Source organism: Drepanopeziza brunnea (assembly GCF_022702325.1).
Source record: "Drepanopeziza brunnea f. sp. 'multigermtubi' strain 214-2 chromosome Unknown ctg14, whole genome shotgun sequence".
NCBI classification, from domain to species: Eukaryota; Fungi; Ascomycota; class Leotiomycetes; order Helotiales; family Drepanopezizaceae; genus Drepanopeziza; species Drepanopeziza brunnea.
The window spans coordinates 1,282,603-1,304,595 of record NW_027094077.1 but is presented as its reverse complement, the minus strand read 5'-3'; the positions used below and the strand labels follow the sequence as shown (position 1 = coordinate 1,304,595).

Genomic DNA, 21,993 nt, shown 5'->3' with positions numbered 1-21,993 from the left:
GACTCGTAAAGGCGTTCTCATCAGCTTCTGCGATTTCGCGACAGTGGCCGAGGATATTTGAGCAGGTTTTCAGGTCATGGCAGTCGTGATATGGGAAGGACAAGACAATATTCGCGCTCGCAGGGTATTAAGGGATATGGCGTGGTCTCGCAGAAGTGAAGTGGATGAAGGAAGGGGCCGTCTGGCTTATCTGGGTCTGGGTCTGGGACGGGACTGTAAATCGCAAGTTCCCCGCGAGAAAACAAGCTTTCGTCGAGGAAACACCAACTCCAAGATCAGACGGATATTTTGACGGCGCGAAGTATTACGCGAAAATGACCTGGGTGTAGTACGTTGCAATGCGATTTTCTAGTAGAGGGCAAGATTTTTCCTGCCGATCTTACTATACGTGGCGTGGCAAGGCATTTTCGTTCTTCAGCTTCTTCTTACTGTGTTGACAGCTCCGTACTTACTACGTCATAGTTTAGGGAGCGAGGCGGGACCAAAGCTGTATCTGGGTGGAACTGTCCTTAGCCGTTGTATTACTGTACTGACGACAAAGACAACTGCCCTCTGGCCTCTGGAGAGACTCACGTTCCGGCATTCAGAAAACAACTCTCACTCCGCGTCTTCGGACTCAAACGACCACTCCGCACGTCGTCAATTGACTTTCGTATCTTCCGCCTGTACTCAAGTAACTCTATCGAGCGCGCATCGACCACATTGGTGGGGAAGCTTCCGCTGAAACAGCTCAAGTCCGTTTTCTTCGTCACCATGATGCTTCGCACGACATCCTCACGATCTTTGCTGAGAAGCTTTACCAAAGCTCCAGCTTCAACGGCAAGATCCAGCTATAGTGCAGCTTCCTCCCCATTCCGACATGCCACTCCCCTCCGCCAATTGAATAATAAACGACCCCAGGTTCTGCTTGCGCTCTCCCGCCCTAGTACTACGAGCTTTTTCTACGCAACAAAGTCTCCTTTCGACGAAGTTGACACAAAAGCCGAGCAGAAAATCGCAGAGGCAAAGATCGAGCAAGATCCAGATCATGTTGCAGGTGGATCCAGTGTTCGACATGTCTTTGAAGAGGGCCAGGGTGGGAAGGCAGAACCTGACATGAGCGCTGGCTTGAAAGCAGATCTCAGGACGATCAAAGAGACCTTCTCGCTGTCCGGTGTCCCCAAGGAGTCCCTGTACATCGGTGCTGCAGGAATCCTGCCCTATGCAGCAACCTCCATGTCAACAGTCTTCCTAGCTTTCGACATCAACCACGCCCATGCCCACGGAAGTGGTTGGCTCTTCCCCCCAGAGACAGCTCACCAACTGCTTGACATAGTTATCCCTATCCAGATCGGTTATGGTGCTGTTGTAAGTAACCATTATCTGCCATTGCTCTTCATACTCACGAGGCCCAGATCATCTCCTTCCTGGGTGCGATTCATTGGGGAATGGAGTACGCGGGATTCGGAGGCTACCACAGCTACAGCCGCTACATGTACGGGGTCATTGCGCCAGCCATCGCTTGGCCCACGATGTTCATGCCCGTCGAATACGCCCTCATCACTCAATTCCTCGCCTTCAACTTCCTCTACTTCGCAGATGCGCGGGCGACTTCTCGAGGATGGTTTCCGGAGTGGTACGGTATCTACCGATACGTGTTGACGTTCTTCGTTGGAGCGTCGATTGTGATTAGTTTGGTGGGCAGAGGACGAATCATCAAGTCGGATGCGAATCTGAAGAGTCCTGCCGATTATATCAAGGCAGATAAGGACGCGCAGTGGGTAGCGCTGGAGAAGGAGGAGAAGATGAGACAGGCTAAGCTGGCGGAGGAGGAGAAGGAAGAGGAGGAAGAGGAAGAGATGGAGGAGAGCAAGGAGGGGGAGGAAGTCTCGAAAGAGGATAGCAAGAGTGACAAGACGAAGAATGGTGCGCAAGGGAATAAATAAGAGAAGTAGAAGGACAGGGAGGCGAGAAGGAGAAGAAGTAGGTCCCAACCCAGACCCTTGTACATAGGAGTCTTCTTCAAACTCTCAAAGCAGGTGATTTCCATTAAACGGGTTGTTTACGGCTGACCCTCCAAGCGCTGAGTAGGCATGAGACGGAGAAAATAAGTAGGACCCCTCAACCAACTTCATTGAGGAGGGAGAAAACAAGACGCCTTTCCAGATGAAAGATGACTTGGATATACTGCTCTGCTCTACTCTGCTTTTGCGTGCTGTATCTATGGGAGGATGCAGACATTCAGACACAGACATTCCCTATTACTTCGAGACGCCCGCCTCGCTATATAAATTATTCAGAATGATCCCTCCCCCGTCGTAACCCGTTTCTCATCCTACTCAAACCGGACCGTGTCTCACTTTTGCCAAACACACTTCTGATAAGAAAGACTTATCATAGAACTTTCCCCAAACAGGACCTATCTAGGTATCTGTCCACACCCTGCAGCCGTCAGAGATCAAACGAAAGGCACAATGAAAGAAAATTGGAACATCTCGATTCCCGGCTTGACAGGGAACTTGTTGCTTAAGGGCCGAGGGAACTCTACTTAGAAATATTCTCGCCAGGCCCAACCCGTCCCGCTGTAGATCCCTGTGCAGATCCTCGTCCTAGCAACAAACCCTCTTTTTTTTTCCCCCTTTCATGACTCGAGAAAATCGATTATGCAAAGAGTACTTGATCGGGAACAGGACTTGGTGGAACGGTGTTGGAAATCCCCACTTTGGTTACGTATGTCGTAGCTCCGTCCGTAGGTATGTGTGTATGTATCTACGTCAGTCGCCATGTTTATTTGTTGTAGTAAAGGGAGATGAGCAAGCAGGCTAGGGGAGGGAGAGAGGGAGAGCAAGGAGAAATTAGTTGGACGTCTTGAGAATATGACGATCGCTCGCTACCAAACAAACGAATGGTTGGTCATCACCATCTCGCTTGATCATCATTTGCGCGGATCAGATGTTCAGTCTTCATTTAATAATATACCGACCATAATACCGACCATATACCGGTACGTAAAGAAAAAGAATGAATGAAGAAACATCGGACCAGAGTCCCAGCCAACATGTCGTCACTATGTATCGTCGCTTAGTCGTCCATTCGGCACCCAAGACAAATGCCAAGATTTTTCGGCATGACATCCACCCGCGCCCTCCTGCGATCGATGGCTGCAAGCAGTCTCAGATAAAGGTAAACAGCAATTGCTAAAATGGTTGGACCTGACCGTACTCGGCCCAGACCTGACCAGACCAGACCAGACCAGACCAGACCAGACCAGATCAGGTCAGGCCAGGTTAGATCAGATCAGATCAGAACCAGCGCCAGAATCATCAGATCCAGATCCAGATCCGATCAGATCCGAGGTCGACGTGCTGGCCTATCCATACCCGGCAACAATCATCCCATACGAACATGACACGATACAACAAACACAACACAACACGTACACACATACGTATATAAACAGGTACGTGGTCCACAAGATAGATGGCTTGCAGTGCCCTCACTCACTGAAAAAAACTCATTCTCTCAATAACTCGCTCAATAATTCACTCAATAACTCACTCACTTACTCCTCCACCCCTCCCTCCATTAATCGAATACCGCTTTCCACTTCCTGCTTATCATATTCATATACGGTACATTACAAATACCAAGCGCGGGCCCTAGATTTAGATTGGCCGTGATCGACAAGCCTCCAGTTCCCGAGCTCGGGGACAGAACCCTGCAAGAGAAGGAAACTTGCTGCACAACATCCACCACACTCTACGCTTTGCCTGCCTACTTATACGTTGGCCATCGCCCCGCCCCCTTGCATTTACGTCTCTTTTACCTGCTTTTTTCCTTGCGTTTCTCCTTTTGAGCTCTTGGCTTTGGAATACGGAGGAACTTCTTGGAAGGGAGAACGAGACGAAATAAGCATTTGCCGAAGTTCTTGTATCTTGCTTGGTTTCATCCCACTCGTTTGTGGAGAGAAAGATAGACAGTTCCACCTCATATCTTCTTTCGACGAAAACACCTTCCTCTGGGCCCTCTCATCAGCGGTAGCAGTAAGAATGTCGTCGGTTTTAAGCGAAAATTGCACATCGCCGGGCTTCCACTCGAACATGAGCAGCAGTTTCTCAACCTCGCCTTCGCCATCCCCACCACAGTCACAACCCCCGTCGCCGAGTCCCAGTCCACCGCCGACTATCCACAACCGCCGCACCCTCTCCTCGCGCACAGCCAGCGACAATCACTCTTCACGGCGCAGCCCGCCGCCTCCTGCCCTCCCCGGCCTAGGCCTCCCCGCCTCGCCATTCGCAGCAGCAAACACCAATGTCACAAACACGCACTCAAATCCAGGTGAAAGCTCGCACCCGAATTCAAGGAGCGCAGCAGCGCCAATCTTCGTCCCGCAGCGAGGGGAATCAGACGCCGAGTGCTGGGAGAAGATGGTAGCGCTGCAGCGAGAGTACCACTGCTACAACTCGGCGCGGTTGGAGGCCGCAGTCGAGGCGCTGGAGCGCGGGTGCATGATTGAGGAGGTGCCTATGCGTAAGTCGTCGCTACCCCCTTTCACTCACTCATTTATGAGCTCGGCTAACGTGATGGATGCTGGTGCAGCTTCGAGGTTTTGCTTGGACCTGCTGAATGAGGGCTTACAGGCGCAGATCGAGTCCGAGTCTGAGTCTTGGTAGTGAACGGCACTTTTCAGTACTTTGCTTTTGCAGTTTTCGGTTGGCTTGCTTGCTGGTTTGGGCTGGGGACGTCCAACACGACAATGGAGTTTACTGGTTGTCTTTTCGCTAGAGACTAGGGAAGCCAGTACTGGAGCAATACGGAAGACAGTTGCATTCGAATCAGATCCGATGTGAGAGTGCTGCCCACCTACCGGCCCTCTCTGTGTTTAGCTCTGGCGCTCCCATGTTGCGAATGGAGATAGCTATTTATTCGAGTTCGAGATTGGCTTAGAGTAATAGCTTGGTTGGATGGCTGCGCCATGTTTACTTACGGCAGCTCGGAGGATGGGAAGAATGTTGCTGGTGATGTAACGCAGCGGAAGTGGTCCGAGGAAAACGGGCTGCCAGGCGGACGTGGAGGTTGTTTGATTATAGAGAGCTGCCAGGTCAGGCAGGGCTTTAGCCGTGATCACAATCATGATGATACTCTGGCTTATCTGAAGCTTAAACCCTCGGGCTGCGGCGACCTCTGTGTTGGACTTTGGTTCTGTGAGTGAGCTGATATGCCCGTACCCTTTGATGTCTTCATCTCGAACTATCCAGCGTTTACTTCACATCCGTGAAGATCTTGTTTTTTACTCCGCTGCGTCGGCCTCTTTCATCACGCATAATATTCCACAGCCATAGAGCGACTCAGATACTGCGGCAAGAAGCACGACCTTGCTGCCGACCATGAGTCCGGCCCGCCAGCCAACGCTGTGTAAGATAACGCAGTCTTGCCCAGATTCCGACGTATATAAAGCGCCGAGTGGCCGAGGCAGCAAGACAAGGGTGCCGTCGTAGAATCGCAGTACGCGATGGAACACAAGCAATGCTCGACGATTGAGCTGCTACTTTACTCAACACGGACCCCTCCCCCGTATCCGGAAGGCCTTCCCCGGAGAGTGGGTATGACAAGAGCGGATGGGATGAGGCAACATACAGCTAGCTGTACCTCCGGGACTCCTCGTGACACTTGACAAGAAATTTCGGGATAGAATCCTATTTGATTCCATGATGGCAGCGAGTAGAATAACTGAGCCGTAACGATTGATTGAAAACGGGCTGGGTAAAATGCATCACGAAAGGCCTGAGAAAAGAGATGAAAAGGTGCGCGTGATAAAAAAAAGATAGATCACTGGGCGATCCGGCCCCCATGTCAATCCGTGGGTTGCGCCTCGCTTCAGCCATGAGTTACGTCGCGCCGATGCAACGTTATCAATGCATAATCGAGGACGTGAAAAAGGGATGACTTGCGAGCGCCAGCAAGATGCAGTAAAGACTTGGCGGTTATGGTGTATCACGTGCGGAGACTATGCTAGGCAGGGTCCACCGCAAACCTTTTTTCAACCTCCCTTTGCAACATATTAACATCCACTACGTACACCAAGTGCACAATGAGATGAGAACCAATGGGACTCTGCAATAAAGCGGCTACTTGCAACCTCGGATCGGGTATGTCAATTCCGCTTGCTTGCCATTGCAATGCCCATCGCCGTCACCGCGGTCTTATCGCCATCACAATTGCCTACCTTCCCTGGTGTCTTCGATACCCGCAGCCAACGGAAATACTTTCCAGTCCTCCACGACCTCTCGGCTGCTTTACGACCTTCGGCTGCTCCACAACCTGTCAGCGAGGAGGCTATCTGCAGGAACACTGAGCTGCTTCCTCCCTCCACCCTGCTTGATCTCCAGAAAGCTTTGACTACTTGGCAACGGCTTTGTGCATATAGGCTACTTGTAGCCAAGCAGATCATGGGGAGTCAGAGGGCCATTGTTTGGCCTGGACATTTCCTACTCATCAGCCGACTACTCTACTGTGAATAGTGGGGTCCCCATCCCCATCCACCTCCACGGCCCATTTGCTTGCGCTAGCTTGGGTCCATGTCGTGCCTGGGGAATGAAAGCTTCCCTTATCTATCGATCCGACTTGCCCACCATTTCTACCTTTTCATAGTCGCAAGGCCTAATAGCTGAGTGCAGAATACCCACAGGAGAGTGGGTACGGGGAACCGTACTCGGTATGACTTAGCCACGAGGACCTGTGTGATACCAACTCTGGTCACACAAGTAGGTCGGTATGAGCCGAACCGACGTCAGCACTTGACCCGTGCTGCTGGGTCAGGTCGATCTTCGTTGCGTTGGTTCAGTCTGTCTTTTGCCGTTCGCATCTTCAGGGGGTCTGATACAGTATTGCATGCCGGCTCTAACCCACAGTATCAAACTGACGGATGGATTATAGTTACCTTGGCAGAGCTGGCATGCAGAGGTGGTTCGCAATATTGATCTCATCCCATGACATGACCAGAACGCAACCTATCAGTGGAACAAGTATGGCTCTCCACATTGCTCCAATCAAGATGAACATCTGGATCTGGGGGATAGATTTCAAGCTCAAGCAGCACTAGCAGTACAATCCCGTCCGGTGCGACCGCGCTATTGAACTAGAGAGAGAACACTGCTCAGGACATCAATGTGGCAAGGAAAGCTGTCGAGTGGCAACAAAAGTACCGATGGACTAGTGAACGTTTTCAAATTTTACCCCACTGCCCACGTCGACAAGCGAAGAAAACCTCGTGGCGATAAGGTTGCATGGCAGACACATCGCATTTCTTGATCACATGGAGACGCCAAGCGTCAAAAGATTTGGATATCGGTCTGCTCTTCTCCACACGATCTCGAATTCGATGCTGAGATTTACTTGATATCCTGATCCCGGTTGATACATAGGCTCCTGTCGATAAAAATACTCGACATCTTTAGAAGATGGGAATAAATGTGCGTACTTCCCACTTCGTACCAGAAGAGCTACACCTTATTCTGTCCCACCCGACTTTATAAAGAAGAAAACAGAGAAAGTCGCTTCTCAATTTCTAAGTTCTTCCTTTCGCCGCAGGCGACAGAGACGGGGAAGCTCGTCTCTTCGAACAGCCAACATCATTCTGCCGAGAAAATACCCACCAAAAATCGAGTTATACTAGCGATTTTCCGCCTCACAAAAATCTCCAAACTCCCTGATTTCTTGTTCTTGCAAGCTCTTCCTACTTCAAGTACCGTAACAAGTTTAACGACTGTCATCCCGCGTCTGGTGCGTACTGCCAGGGTTAGGGTGATCGTCCGCGGCGTTATGACCCCAGCCTGGAGCCAGTAATCTACGCATCGTGGAAGCGTTGATGTCCACAGCCTTCGAGCCGGAGCTACAAGTGTGCTTCAAAGCTCAGGCCTATCCTCGCTTTCGCACTGTGCTTATGATTGCTTCTTTTAAAAAACTCCGAGCCCTGTCTGCATCATGCAAAGCTAATGCTATCTCGGCGCTTGTGGACCTGTCGTTATAATATCCAAATCCACCACATTGCCCCTCATCCGAGCTTCTTCTTGAGACCTACTTGATTTGAGTCGAACTCCTATCTTCAAAAGACACCACCAAGCATTGGCAGCTCATCTCGCTGCTCTGGCAATTGTGGATGTGAGGACCACTCAACATGGAATACCGTCGGGCATCCCTGGCTGCAAATCGAGAGCAGCAATCCTGTACAAATTCTCCCATATATTCCAGCTTCGCCGGTGCCAGTCGTCAAACCAATGGGATCGTGTACGATACACCTGTAACAATGTGGTGGGACGAAGAACGGATTGATGCTACCGTCAATCGCCAGTTTGTATTATCAAAACTACGGCCAGATGAACAAGCACGACTAGACGAACCGTTGGCTTTTGGAGATGGCCTGACCGACGATACTTACATGGAATGGATCGAGGAAAAGTCGAAGCGAATTTTCTTGATCTTAGTCGATCTCGGTGTTCCGGATCAGATCTTCGGGGTCATCGACGATTCCTGGGATGACGATGATTTACCGGTGCCGCTGGAACAGGTGGAGCGATTGCAGTTGACTTACGACAGGGATGAGAAGCTCGAGAAGAGATTCTTCCACCGCCAATTTATCTACCTTCTGAGGAATGTTCAAAAAGGAGTGCACGAGTACTATGATGATGAAGAGGTGGTTCCTTTGGAACTAGCGGAGAAACGACCTCTTGGAGCTGTCGCGGGTCTCACGCAGAGCAACATCGACAAGGTTCATCTACCAGGAAGACCTGACAATGTTTTTGTGCGCCGACGGATACCACTAGGTGCCACACCTGGCCGTATGCCACAAGAGGAGTTTTTATCTGGTCTGGACACCATGAAAATTCTCGAACACGATCACTTAACGTCTCTATGGGCCTCATATATTCACCAGGAAAGTGGCTATGTTCTCCTGGCACCGGTAAATGAGAGCTCATTAAAGTCATTCTTGAACATGACGCCTCAGTCTGTCAAGATACTTGCTAAGCAAGACCGTCGCGTACTGATCCTGAATTGGCTCCACTGTCTGGCAGACGCTGTCTCATTTCTCCACAGCAAAGGGCATGCTCACAAAGCCATCAAACCTTCCAACATATTACTCGACGTAGATAACCACATCTTTCTCAGCGACTCAATTAGTTTCGGCACCGAGAAGGAAGGCTCTGACAAGGAAATGTACGACTACAAAGCGCCAGAACAGATAATCTGGCCACCAACAGCTCCGAGAACTTCGCGTCTGAGTTCAGGCAGACGTTCCGTTTCACTGCAAGGAAACGCATTTGGCTTCTCAACTGCCCAGCAAAATTTCTCAGCATCCGACGACTCTTCCTCGATGTACACCTTCTCATCAGCCCCTGCACAAACGCCGTCGGCCTCCAATAGCGATTCATCTTCCAAATCTTACCTGAGAGAAACCCACGATCCTCAAAAGGCAGATATATACTCCCTCGGCGCAATATTCCTTGAGATCATGACCTTTTTGATGAAACGCAGCTCCCGCAACTTCGCCTCCTACCGCTCCTGCAAAAACAAAACCGCCGGCCGAGGGGGCGGTTTCCCCGATTCGTCCTTCCACAAGAATTTCAAGCAAGTAGAGAGCTGGATGAGCATCCTCGCTAAGGAAGCCAAGAAGAAGGAGGACAGGGTCTTCAGAGGCATGAGCCATATCCTGGCCTTGATCGAGAAGATGATGAACCCAAACCCGGAAGAGCGGCCTAGCGCCTGTGATGTTGAGGAGAGGGTGCACCACATTCTAGTAGAATTCTGCGGTCTTGGTGCAACGCAGGAATCCAGGGGCCGGATCCATTGTTTGCCGCGAAAGGCAGAAGAAAAAGAGTGGAACTTCGGATTCGACCAGCTACGTCTGGCTTCACAGCGAGCAGCAGCCGAGGCATGCGCAAGCGTCAACCCTGTGACGGCGAACGGAGGCACGATCGGCCTCACAGGAGCCGTGGCATACAGCCTTGCACGCACGGCATCAGTGGTGTCGAGCGTGGCCTGGGGTCCAGGGCCTAGCTTTCCTACGCAGCCCATGTCGCCGACCAGGCCGAGGATGATATCGAGGGATGCTGATTCCATGAGCGTATCGAGCGGGAACAAGAGTCGGAGTTCGGAGAGCAAGTCGAGGTCCGGGAGTGCGAGTTTGGGGAGCTCGATGCCGAATGGGAAGCCCAAGCCCAAGGTTAAGGCGTGGCAGGCCCCCGTTTATGCTGGTACGTGATCCTTTCTTATGAGGGGTGTTATCTATCGGGTGAGAATTCGGAGATGAACTATACTGACTTCCTGACTGACAGAGATAAATTTTGGATGAAAGTTAGGGCAGAAGTAGCCGCTACTAGATACTCAAAGGGAATACGACGACAGAAAAATGAACATTAGACCCAGGTAGCGATATTCAATCCCACGATCGTCAAGAGGAGGGTCATAGCCAGCCAAAGCGACAAACGAACCGATATGACACTAACGGCCGAAGCGAAGGAACGACTAATGCGAAAGCGCTGTACGGCAAAAGGCGCTTAATAGGACTGGTGTTGTTTTATTTATATATGTAACTTGCTTTATTAACACACTCGAGGATATCTGCAGACGTTGGGAAGCTGTGCTGAATATTTTGTTTGTGGCCTGGGGCGGGCGGAGGGGGGTTTCTCTTTTTTTTTTTTTTTTTCCCATTTTTGGCTTGGCTTCTGATCAACTGTCTGGACCTGTCTGTTTTTACTGCTGCTCGCGCGAAAACGAGAAGGAACATGACAAAAGCGCTGTGCGGTATGTCGCATCTGCTTCTACTTTGCTTTTTAGTTGAAGAACAGAGCGGTGTTTATTTGGAAATGGGGGATTTGGGTGGTGATAGCGATGCAGCGAGCGAGCGAGCGATGAGCGTGCGAGGAGCCATAATCAATCGTGCGCGCATAGATAGGTAGTGGGCACGAGCGGATTCTTCTTGCTGTTTCTTAGCGATGCATTATATCTGTCTTTCTGTCGGTCGGTCAGTCGGTCGGTTTTTGCTCTCCATTCGTTGTAGGTAGATAGGTAGGTAGGTATGTAGGTATTTCAAAGTAGATAGGTACCTAGAATATTAGCTTGCTTATTAGCTTAATAGCTTCATAGTAAGCTTATCAGGTAGTTCACAGTTCGAGGATTTGAATTTTGATGTGGAAATTCTCGATGCTCTGCTCTTCTCTGCTCTGCTGTCTGCAATGGTTACAAAAAACCGTAGACTCCTATCCTAACCTACAACTCCTGATAATCTTTTCTCTACTCAATTTAATCCTTATATCTATCCTCAATTTTGATCTTCCCCCCCCCCTTCGATTCGTTCCTTTCGCGAGACTTGCAATCTCGTCCTCGCGAGAACTTGAGAACTTGAGAACTTGAGTGTCCGAATCCCCCCCCCCTCCAATATATATATATAATAATAATTACACATCTCGCCTTTGCCAATAACCACCGCCACCGCCACCGACGGGCCCGATCTCCGTTCTGTCAGTTAAGCAGTGTGAATGGACCCGGTAAGGAATTCATTCTCTCCCCCTTGCTCCCCCCCCCCCCCCGCCTTTCACACACCCCACCCCCCGAGTGCAGTGGTAGGGGGGAAAAAAAAATTTGCAAGCTTTCTCTAGATAGATAGATAGATAGATAGATAGTGCACGGAATCCGTATGGTATGACGAGTTGGAAAAAGTTGAGAACACGGGGGGATTGATATCAGCTACAGCTACAGCTACAGCTACAGCCACACAGTAGTAGTTCTCCCGCGCATATAAGCTCCCTTGCAAAAAGAATTGAAACCCCAAAAGCTGGCCGAGCCGAGGATACTTCATTGCTTCCTGGATCCGACTCAGATGGGGGAGGGAGGGGAAGGGAACTGGGCGATTCCGTACAGTATGGTCTTTTTGTTGTGAACACTTTGGTATACGTTCTCAAACAATCGCACCCCTCGCTGTGCTATATGCGTTCCTGATGTGTCCATCTTTGAACCCCCAATCCCCTTTGAATGATACATTTCTAGCTACCCCGAACCGAACCTCCCAAAGGGCAATGCAGTCCATGCCTTCTTCGCTAACCGCGACTGCTAGCGAGCGAGCCTCTACTCACCCCCTTTCTGAGCCAAGACCTGAGCTCGCTTAATACACACTCCCTCTAATACTCTTATCATGCTTTTCGTCCAGCTCCAGCTCCTTCAGAAGGTCCGGATCAGCCTCGCTGCCAGCATCTGAACCTACATCTGATTGGTCTCCGAGCGCATCAGCCAAAGCACCTCTCGGATGCCCGCTCTCCTCCCTCAACTTCCTCATTTGACTCAGCGCAGCCGCACTTGCCCGATCATTCCCTAAAATACTGCCATGCCCCGCTCCCGCTGTAGCTCTAATACCCAAATTCTTGCCCTTCGCCAACCTCTTCCTGGCGTCCTCCTCAGCCGAGAACTCCGTGTCGCTTCCTGCCATCGACGTATCTGCGGAACCACCAATATTTCTCCCGGCAGTCCTCACAGCCAAGAAATCATTCTTCGGGCTCTTGATTCGATTCCGTAACCTATCCTCCACGGAGATGAAGCTCGGGGTTCCGTCGGGACTGCTGACCGTCTCGTCCAAGCTTTTTCCCACATCGACCTGGAACGGGGCACCGGCTCCGCCTCTGGGGTCGTCTTCGTCTTCTTCGGAAGAGGATTGCCACCGTCTAGCTGCTGGTCGGCGGGACTGAATCGTATCACCATGCCCAGCGACGGGTGAGCTGGCCGAGGAGGCTCGCCCGTTGGTTTGCATGGCGTGCATGCTATTTTCCTTTTTGAAGTGATGCTTGCCGTGATCGCAGCCGTTGGGACAGCCTCCCCACTTCTTGCGGACGGGAATCGTGGCTGGGGAACTGACTCCTGATGTGCCATCCGTAGCTGCTCCTAGTAATCTCTTTTCCTTCTCTTTGTCTTTCTCGGATACGGGTGTAGAATTGGCTTTCTCTTTTGCAGCAAGACGCTCTCGCTTGAGTTCGGACCAGGTGCGGAGATTGTTCTCGAGGATGTATTTTCCCGAGTCCTCTTTCCTGCGCATAATGAGGAATTCGCAGTGATTAACATTGCGAAGGTCTTCGAAGTATTCGACGCTGAAATGGTACCATTTCATGAGGAAGACTCTGCTCATCAAGCCGTGAGTTACTGGTTCACATTAGCTCCCAGTTCGTCGCCAGGCAGATTTACCACCGACCCAATACAGCGACAGAAGCAAAATCATCGTCCCCAAACTGTCTCCATAAACTCTCATTAAAACCGCTAACACGGTCATATGCATCGGCCGCACTCTCTCCATTCGGGATTCTGTAGAAGAAGTGACCATAGTCGGCTCTCTCCTGCCACATCCTCTCCATCTCCGCCGAACAAGGCTGGAAGTTCCCAAAATCCTGCTCTCGTAGCCGCGGCTCCTCATATACTTTTATAGAGTTCCTATGGAAAGGGGAAGGGGAAGGCTCGTGGGAGGTCAAGGTGGAGAGTATGCCTTCGGTAGTCTCGCGCGTTCGCCGGTAAGGCGAGGTGAAAAAATGGAGAGTGTCATCTGCACGTAGGAGGGACCGTAGACGGCGACCGGCATCGCGGGCTTGTGTCCAGCCGTCGGATGTGAGCTTTACTCTATGGTCGGGGATGGTTTGGTGTATATCGCGGTTCTCTTGAGGGGGCGTTAGTGAGGGGTACAACATTGATCCGGGTGTGCAAGAGGCCCAAAGAAGCAGAAAACGAACGGGTGCCAGGAGAAGGGACACAACTTACTGTTCCCTTCCGATTGGGCGTGACGAATCAGGATTATCATCCGTGGTTTGCCCATCTTGGAGACTTTCAACCGGTAGTGTGGCAAGGCAATGCAAGGCTGTGCGATCAGAAGGTCCAGTTTCCTGGGATCTTGTATGAATCTTATGGTCTGGTTATCGGCAGAAAATAATGGATGAAAGGAAGAGGAAGGAATCTCCTGGATTTCGATTCATTGATCTTGTGAGTTGTGACCTGCAGTTGGAACTCTGATTGTTTCAGCGGTTAGAGAATCGAGGGGGCAAGTTGGTTGGTTACTGTAGGACTTATCGATAGTGACAAGCTGGGCCGGATAAATCCGGACCCGACGCTACTTCAATCCAGCTACCTGACCTGAGTAATGTTTTGTCTCCCTACCTTCATCCACCAGGAACACTTGACACAAGTCTCTACATCTTACGCCAGAAAAAAAGGCCTGCATAGCTGGCCCAATTTCATCCGATCTCAACTCGGCAACCGGAGTTTTAATCCAGCCACCTCGATCATCAATCAGTATCGAGGTCCATAAGTCCTCCAAGGTATCTACTACCGTATCAAAGGGTAGATCAAGGGACGACACCTCCACCCATCAGACCACACCACACCAATCCAAAGATGTCAGAACCAATCCCCGAATCCATTCCCACCTCCGCAGATCCGCGATCCAAACGGCCCCTCAAGAAGCGCGCCCTCAGCCCGCGCTCCGAAACCGCCTCAGCCATAACATCCCTCTTCTCAAGACCCGACCAGGACCTGCACCTGCCCTCCTCCAGCGCTCTCACCACCGCAAACACCCGTCGCGCCCCTCCGGAAATTGTGCAGAATGTGCAGGGATCGAGTGCAGGCGCGGGATCTGGGGAGTTCCATGTGTACAAGGCGAGCCGGAGGCGGGAGTATGAGAGGTTGAAGGAAATGGATGAGGAGGTAAAGAAGGAGGAGGAAGGGGCGAAGTGGGACAGGGAGAAGAGGGAGCGCGAGGAGAGGGATAGGGAGAAGACGCGGAAAAATAGGGAGAAGAGGGAACGGTTAAAGAGGAAGAAGGGCGGGAAGGGGGATGCTATAGAGACTGAAGGGGCGGGGAAGGGGGGAAAGGTTAAGGCATGGGTTATTGTCAGAGAGGGCATGGATGGATTAGGCGGAGAAGGGAAGGAAGATGAGGATATGGGTGGGGTGATGGGCGTGGTGCCTCTTGAGGAGAAGGGCGTTATCATTCACGATGACGATTGAAAGCTGCGGATTAGAAGCGAGAGCACTCTTTTGATTTGACACCCGAAGCCCGGGGGTTGGTTAGATCATATTTCCCGGGGTGCGATGCGTCGAGGTGGATGGGCACGAGATCCGGACATATATTGGCCTTGAGCTCCATGATATGTTACAAGGGTATGCCCACCGTATTATCGTCATTTCTATTACACTGACTTTTTTAAGCAACGCTATCTATTCCTCTCCCGCACCACCTCCACCGGCTTGTCGTGCAGCCTTCGCACTGCAGATATCGTCTACTCTCAAAAGCAAGCACGCAGACTACAGTTCGTATTAGCATAAGGGTGCGGATGAGAAGTGAAGGAGGCTTACCTCAATAGCAGTCTTGATACTTTGCAACTTGACTGCCTCCGGCTCCCAAACACCGTACTCCTTCATATCCACAAGCTTTCCGGTATCTCCGTCAATACCCCACGTGCTTCCACCCTCAGCGTGCTTAGCTCTCAGCGCAGTCAGAACTCTGACAGGACTGGCTCCAGCGTTTTGAATGAGCGTTCTGGGAATGACCTCCATAGCCTCCGCAACAGCCTTGTAAGGCCATTGTTGAACACCCTCAATGCTCTTAGCAAGCTGTCCAAGTCTGACCGCAACAGCCATCTCCGTAGCACCACCACCGGGCGACAGTCTGGGGTGGAACATGACATTTCTTGCCACAGCCATCGCATCCGCCAAATTTCTGTCAATCTCGTTCAAGATATCTTTTGAAGGACCTCTCAGGAGGATGGTGCAAGCCTTTGGATCCGTGCACTTAGTTAGGAAAGTGAAGTACTCGTCGCCAATCTTCTCAATCTCGAAAAGTCCGCATTTGGTTCCGACGTCGGATTCTTGAAGGTCTTCGACCCGGTTGACGATGGTTGCACCGGTGGCGCGTGCCACTCTGTTGGTGTCTGATTTGCGAACTCGGCGAAGCGCAGTCACGTTGGCCTTGAGCAGGTAATGTTGGGCAAGATCTAGACAGTCAGTAGAAGTTCCACAATCAGAATTACATCAACGTACCAGAAACTCCCTTCTCGGTGATTACCAAATCCGGCTTGACCGCCAGAATAGCATCACACATAAGCTTGACCTGCTCCTCCTCGATCTGCAAGATCTTGTTCCAGTCCTCCTCCTTGCTGATCTCGATATTCGTCTGAGACTCTCCCTTCTTGTACTCCAGCGTGCAATCTAACAGGACAATTCTAGGATTTTCTATCCGTCTTCTCATCTTCGGGTGCGTGATATCCTTGTTGAGCATGACACCATCCAGAACTCTGCTGTCTTCAATTTCTCCGCCTGGGACCTTCTCAACTCGTGCGTAACGCTTGATGTCGACCTCCTTCTTACCACCACCGACTTCAAAGGTTACTGTGCGGACAGCTTGCAGGGCGAGATTACACATCAATTCTGACCATCTGGAAACGAACTTCGTGCCGATTGAGGAGGAAATTAGCTGGTACATGGCCTTGTCGTCATCGATGTCGACTGGGAGTGAGATCTCGTCGATGATTTCGAGGGCGTCTTTGAGGGCATGCTTGAAGGCGGAGATGATTACAACAGGGTGGATGTTGCGCTCTAACTGGGGGAGGGCTTGAGCAAGAATTTCACCGGCTGTGACATATTAGCTTATTCCTACAGCGCTTAGGTATCCTGCCTACCAAGGATAATGACAGTCGTAGTTCCGTCTCCAACTTCCTCGTCTTGTGTTCTGCTAAGCTCGATCATGCTCTTCGCCGCTGGATGCGAGACCTCGATTTCTCGGAGAATGGCATGACCGTCGTTCGTCAGGACAATACCGCCCATAGGGTCCAGCAACATCTTCAACATAGCCTTGGGGCCTAAACATGATCGAATGATATCTGCGACACTGTTTGCAGTCAGGTTTGAGGCTCTTTGGCTTGCTGAGCTGGTGGAGGGGCTGCTGGACGGCTTACGTTTTGGCTGCTGTGATATTCGAAAGCTGTGCTTTTCGTCCGGTTTGTCTATCACCACTCTGGGTATCTGCCAGCACTCGTCAGCATCAAGAAAGCAAAACTCGAGCTCGCATTTTGGTTGATTGTCCTGGAAGCTCCTGGAAGGACTTACTCATAACCACCACCGGTGCCTGCATCTTGAAAACTTCTTCGCAAGAAATGCGCAAAGCGTTTTAGTATGATTTATGGTTCGAGATAGGGTGGTGGAGCTTTCGGGGGATGTCTGGGTGACGCTGGTTGTGGAATTGAAGCCTTGCTTGAAATTACTTCCAGGCGCGTGGAGTTCTTGAGAACTTCGCGTCTGCAGAGAAGAAAATGTCCGTGCACCAACCGCTTTTTCGAACTCAGCAAAAAACTTTGTAAACAAAAGTCACTTGCTATCTTACAGAGGCCGGGGAGTTGGTGTCATGTGTAGCTATCAATTTATCGGTCTTGATAGGTGTGGGGTCTTGGTAGAGTGGTAAAGCAGGTTCCAGCAGGAAAAGAATCGTTCAATGAGGGACGTTCTGGTGAGCTTAAGAATAAGCTCTGATTCTTCGTTATTAATCATCGACATTTACATTAATTTGATATAGGTGACGCCAGCACCATATTCGCAGCCTATATCAGGCTCTCTTTCTCTCCCGTTCCTTCTCGTCCAACATACCCCTTCATCGCTTTATCAACGCCCGCCACATTTCTGATAATAGCTTGCACACCCACTGGCATGACATTCAACCAGTCAATCCATCTTGCATACAATGGCATAGCCAAGACAGCACTGCTCCCAGAGTCAATCGCAGCAATAAGTTCCTTCGCAACGTCAACTGGCTCCAGTACCGGTCCAAAAAACGAATTCGGGGTTACTACTCCGTTGAACAATGGCGTGCTAAGTTGCCCTGGGGTTACTAATATCGTCTGGATCCCGGGCGTTGATTTCAATTCGGCTGCGAGTGATTTATGCATAGCTGTAATTCCAGCCTTAGAGGCTGTGTAGTCCGTGAGGGAGCCAGCACCTATTTGGCCAAGGACGCTGGACATGGTGACGAGCGTCCCTTTTCCCGCTCTGACCATTCCCGGGAGGAAGGCTTTGATCGTGTAGAAGTGCGAAAGCAGATTGACCCTGAAAGTTCGGTCGATTTCGTCCAGCGAGAGGTCAAGTAGTGGTTTGCCGTTGACGACCGCGGCATTGTTGATAAGAATAGTAGGTGTTCCGAGCTACTTATTGTCAGTAGAAAACTCTATTTATATAGTGTTTAGAGCTCACATCTCTTTCAATATCAAGTGCCACCTTCGCAACCTGATCCTTGTCCCCAACATCACACTTGTACATCGACACACCCCGCGCTTCGCCAGCCTCGAGGTCCTTCACATCAAGGACTGCAACCGTAGCGCCCCTCATGCCATATACTTCTGCCAGTAGAAGACCCAGTCCGCTTGCACCACCTGTGATCACAATCACCTCCTCAGAGAAATCTACCTTGCGCGGCTTCGAGTATGCGATTTGCTTGTTAATATTTCCCAAGAAGAACAAGGCCGTCAACATTCCTGCATAGCCGATCGAGAGCTGCATTGCCGTAGCTGTCCATGGCATAGCTTGCGCTCGCATGCAGAGCGGAACCATCCATGCTACGAACGGGTGGAGGAAGGTGACGTTGAGGACTTTGAGGATTAAGTCCACAGAGAGGGGTTTCGCCCAGGAGAGCTCTCGGCTTCGCGGTTGATAAGACATGGTGGGTATATTGGAATGGGAATGGAAAAATTCGGAGAGAAGAAGAGGAAGAGAGGAATTTGAGAGGAGGAGAGTCTTCAGATGGCTGTCAATTCTAGCTTGGCATGAGACGAGCTCTCCTCGGTCCTGGAACGCAGGTGTTTCGTGCTTTGCCGTCTCACATCATCACGTCAAGCTTGTCCGTGCATTTGTCAGCCTTGCGCTTGTAAAACAACCCGCCTTTGCTCGAAGATCTTCAATGTGTAGTTTCTTGATCGGCTTCCGTAGCTCCAGCGCTCTTTTTTTTTCTCTGTATATACATAGTAGACATGCTGCAGATATTGGAAACGATATCTGACGTTATATAATTGATGCATTTCATACCTCATGAGTTTTAACACGCAACTCATCAACCCTTTCCAAGTACATTATTTATTTTTCGGTACATTAATAATAGTCAGTGCGCTGACTTTTACCTGCGGGCTTTGTTGTTACCGAGAGCCCGCAAGTCAACAGGCAGCGCACTGACTAATCGTTGGCTCGCTTAGGTGGGCCTCCTTACAGCCCTCTCGGTCTTAGTCGGTACAAGCGATTGCGTTACGAACCATGTATGTCTAGAATATATTAGAAATAGTTAGATAACGAGTAAATCTATAATACTAAATTTTGATATTTAAAAAGCGCACGATTACGTCGATCTATGCATTCGCTTTAATAGTAAAGACCGAGAGGGCTATAAGGAGGCCCACCTAAGCGAGCCGATGATTACTCCCTACCCAGCACAGTAAGTACTCCTCGCTCTTATCCTCTCTCCATACTTCCAAAACAATATAGGCAACGGGATCCCCAACCCTAACGCAACAAACGCAAGCAGCCCATTTCTCCACCCGATACCGAATTTTTCGTACAATCCACCTGCAAACAAAGGAAATGGAAATCCGCACATGGTTCTGACGAGAGCCGAAGCACCCGTCGCGCTCGCCGCGTACGTGGTGTAGGCATCGACAACGTAGGTCTGCGCACACAAAGGAAATAATGCAGCCACAGGCAAAGAAGGCGGCCCCGATGTTGGGGACATTGAAATGCACTGACTCGCGCGCAGTGAAGCCGTATATGAAGGGGCCGATGAGGACCAAGAGGCCGCCGGGGAGCATCAGGGGATGCGGAATTCGGGACGGCCCGGGTGATTGTAGCGGATCTTGAGACGTTTGTAGATTTGCAATACGCCGATTGTGGTTAGAGTATGATTTTTTTCCTCGTCTTATCTTCAAGCTGAGGGAGGGTTAGACTTGAGAGAGTGCTTACCCTATAATTGCAGGCGCGCAGATTTGGGGCCCGATGACGAAACCAACAGCTAGGTAGAGGTAGTTAAGACTTACGTCAATGGACATGCCGTAGACATTTCGAAAACCAAGGGAAAGCTGGAAAATCAAATTATTGTCGTCAGCATGGTACTCATTGGTAGCGACCGAATCATAAACAACATACACGAGATACATCAGGCCGTATATGTAGCCTCTGTAGAACGCCATGATCTGAATCGTGGGCTGGGTAGCCAGCATGACGAATGGCCTAACCATGTTCTTCCTCAGAATATGGCTCAGTGAATGATTCGGATCTTGCCAATTCGTATGCAGGGCCTTGTTTCCCGTCTCGGCTATCAAATTCTTCACTTTCAGCACTAGGATCTTCGGCGGGTAGGGCTCTTTCAGAAAGAGCGTTGCGAGGATCTGCACCACGAGATCCATGATCGACGTTGCCCAGAAGACCCAGCGCCAGGAAACGTATTGGGTGATGATTCCGCCACCGATGGGTCCGAGGGACGAGCCGAGGAAAGGCGCAATGAGACTTGTGAGTTTGGCTAACAGGCGCCCTTAAGCTCTGATTGGTGTGATGACAGGTAACTAGCAAGCTTCTTAATCTGAAGTAGCTGAGGGTAGCTTGCTAAAAAAGAAGCCAGCAATCATAAAAATGAGCTATACTTAAGAATGCTTAAAGCTTTTAATTAGGGCCATCTTGAAGTACATGAACTGTGGCCAGGGATGGCGGGTGGGGAAAATGACTTCCAAGCAATCGATCGCTGCTGGGGACTCTCAGCTCTGGGAGAGTACCACTGTAATATAGTCCAATCTGACCAAAGGTCTTTATAATGTAACTTACCGACAGCCTTTCAAGGCATTGAAGATTGTAGCCCGCGTCCTTCTTTGAGTATAAACACACAAACATTTTACGAAACTATAAGCTATAGCTTTAATACCGATATGCCTTCGCTAAGTAAGACGCAAATGATTTTATGTTATTAATCAAGCAAGCTAAAAAAAAGGATTAAGTTGAACACGCTTATTAAGCTATAAGAACACTTGATATTTAACAGGGTATGATGCTTATAAAGCAAAGAGGCTACGCTAATATACTAGCTATGATCGTGCATGATAAGAAAGAATTGTTGGTACCAACAATATCGACCGACTCGGCTGAAGGATTCACAACCTGCCTTTTACGGCACTAGCAGCCTGCACTCTGCACTGCACGAGACTTGACATCGGCGTGGGTTTGTGGTTTGGCGGGTTGGCGCATGCCCCTAAAAAGCTTCGGATTGCTTGTTGTGCCGATCGACCAGGGCAAGCACCAGTGCTACAGTAATACCGGTAGTGCCAGTGCTGAAGTGGGTGCCAGTGCCAGTGCCACTTTTGAGGCCCGCATGCGAAGAGGGCAGAGCGATAAGGCCAAAGACAGAATGCAGTACGCTGGCATGCATCACCTTCCAAAGTCGTATTTGGATTTCCGAGAAAGAGCGGGCACAGCGGGCACAGAAACAACTTGAGTTTGTGATTGATAACTGGAGCCTGCGCTTGTCAATGAGGTCTTTCTCAATCGAATTTGTGCCGAGGTGACTGACTCACCTTGGCTTTGGATATCAATCCCATACCGCAAAACAATAAAAATAAATTCCATTGTTGATTTCAGCCAGGATCAGTGCCAGCTTGTTGTTGATCTTGGACCAAGCTTGGAGATACAGAGTGGCAGTCCGGAAAGCCAATCACACACATTGGGCGAGGAGGAACTGGCGCACTCGCGCGGGCTCGAATATGAAAGTTGCCGTCTATCTAGATGCATTTCTCTTGCTCTGTGCGCCTGTAGGAACAAGCTGGGCCCTGGAACAATCATAATCGAAAGAACAGCAGAGGTCCACGTCGACGTCGAGGTCGGCGATAATTCAAGCTTCAAGTCTTTGCGCACCAACTAAAGGGGCGCTAAGTCACGTGGTATCATCTTCATGATTGCCGCATATTGCAAACGCGCTCGGCA

At 50.3% G+C, this 21,993-nt stretch overlaps 8 protein-coding genes across 8 annotated transcripts; 4 read left to right on the top strand and 4 right to left on the bottom strand.

Annotated features, from left to right (window-relative positions):
- Positions 1 to 753: 753 nt before the first annotated feature.
- L3040_007959 (uncharacterized protein) lies at positions 754 to 1,925 on the top strand (the record flags this gene model as incomplete). Its single annotated transcript, XM_007295539.1, has 2 exons — positions 754 to 1,347; positions 1,395 to 1,925. The coding sequence occupies 2 exons, from the start codon at positions 754 to 756 to the stop codon at positions 1,923 to 1,925; spliced, it is 1,125 nt and encodes a 374-aa protein (XP_007295601.1).
- Positions 1,926 to 4,079: 2,154 nt separating this feature from the next.
- Positions 4,080 to 4,652, top strand: L3040_007958 (uncharacterized protein; the record flags this gene model as incomplete). Its single annotated transcript, XM_007295540.2, has 2 exons — positions 4,080 to 4,509; positions 4,579 to 4,652. The coding sequence occupies 2 exons, from the start codon at positions 4,080 to 4,082 to the stop codon at positions 4,650 to 4,652; spliced, it is 504 nt and encodes a 167-aa protein (XP_007295602.2).
- Positions 4,653 to 8,284: 3,632 nt separating this feature from the next.
- On the top strand, positions 8,285 to 10,327 carry L3040_007957 (uncharacterized protein; the record flags this gene model as incomplete). Its single annotated transcript, XM_007295543.2, has 2 exons — positions 8,285 to 10,229; positions 10,311 to 10,327. The coding sequence occupies 2 exons, from the start codon at positions 8,285 to 8,287 to the stop codon at positions 10,325 to 10,327; spliced, it is 1,962 nt and encodes a 653-aa protein (XP_007295605.2).
- Positions 10,328 to 12,136: 1,809 nt separating this feature from the next.
- On the bottom strand, positions 12,137 to 13,822 carry L3040_007956 (uncharacterized protein; the record flags this gene model as incomplete). The annotated part of the gene is made up of 3 exons (XM_007295544.1): positions 12,137 to 13,161; positions 13,211 to 13,666; positions 13,768 to 13,822. The coding sequence occupies 3 exons, from the start codon at positions 13,820 to 13,822 to the stop codon at positions 12,137 to 12,139; spliced, it is 1,536 nt and encodes a 511-aa protein (XP_007295606.1).
- Positions 13,823 to 14,397: 575 nt separating this feature from the next.
- Positions 14,398 to 15,009, top strand: L3040_007955 (uncharacterized protein; the record flags this gene model as incomplete). Its single annotated transcript, XM_007295545.1, has 1 exon — positions 14,398 to 15,009. The coding sequence occupies one exon, from the start codon at positions 14,398 to 14,400 to the stop codon at positions 15,007 to 15,009; it is 612 nt and encodes a 203-aa protein (XP_007295607.1).
- A 210-nt stretch (positions 15,010 to 15,219) lies between these two features.
- L3040_007954 (uncharacterized protein) lies at positions 15,220 to 17,131 on the bottom strand (the record flags this gene model as incomplete). The annotated part of the gene is made up of 6 exons (XM_007295546.1): positions 15,220 to 15,306; positions 15,358 to 15,995; positions 16,042 to 16,632; positions 16,680 to 16,888; positions 16,956 to 17,022; positions 17,107 to 17,131. 6 exons carry the CDS (start codon positions 17,129 to 17,131, stop codon positions 15,220 to 15,222), a joined length of 1,617 nt encoding a protein of 538 aa, XP_007295608.1.
- A 463-nt stretch (positions 17,132 to 17,594) lies between these two features.
- L3040_007953 (uncharacterized protein) lies at positions 17,595 to 18,705 on the bottom strand (the record flags this gene model as incomplete). Its single annotated transcript, XM_007295547.1, has 2 exons — positions 17,595 to 18,191; positions 18,241 to 18,705. 2 exons carry the CDS (start codon positions 18,703 to 18,705, stop codon positions 17,595 to 17,597), a joined length of 1,062 nt encoding a protein of 353 aa, XP_007295609.1.
- A 1,280-nt stretch (positions 18,706 to 19,985) lies between these two features.
- On the bottom strand, positions 19,986 to 20,432 carry L3040_007952 (uncharacterized protein; the record flags this gene model as incomplete). Its single annotated transcript, XM_007295548.2, has 1 exon — positions 19,986 to 20,432. One exon carries the CDS (start codon positions 20,430 to 20,432, stop codon positions 19,986 to 19,988), a length of 447 nt encoding a protein of 148 aa, XP_007295610.2.
- Between the last annotated feature and the right edge of the window lie 1,561 nt (positions 20,433 to 21,993).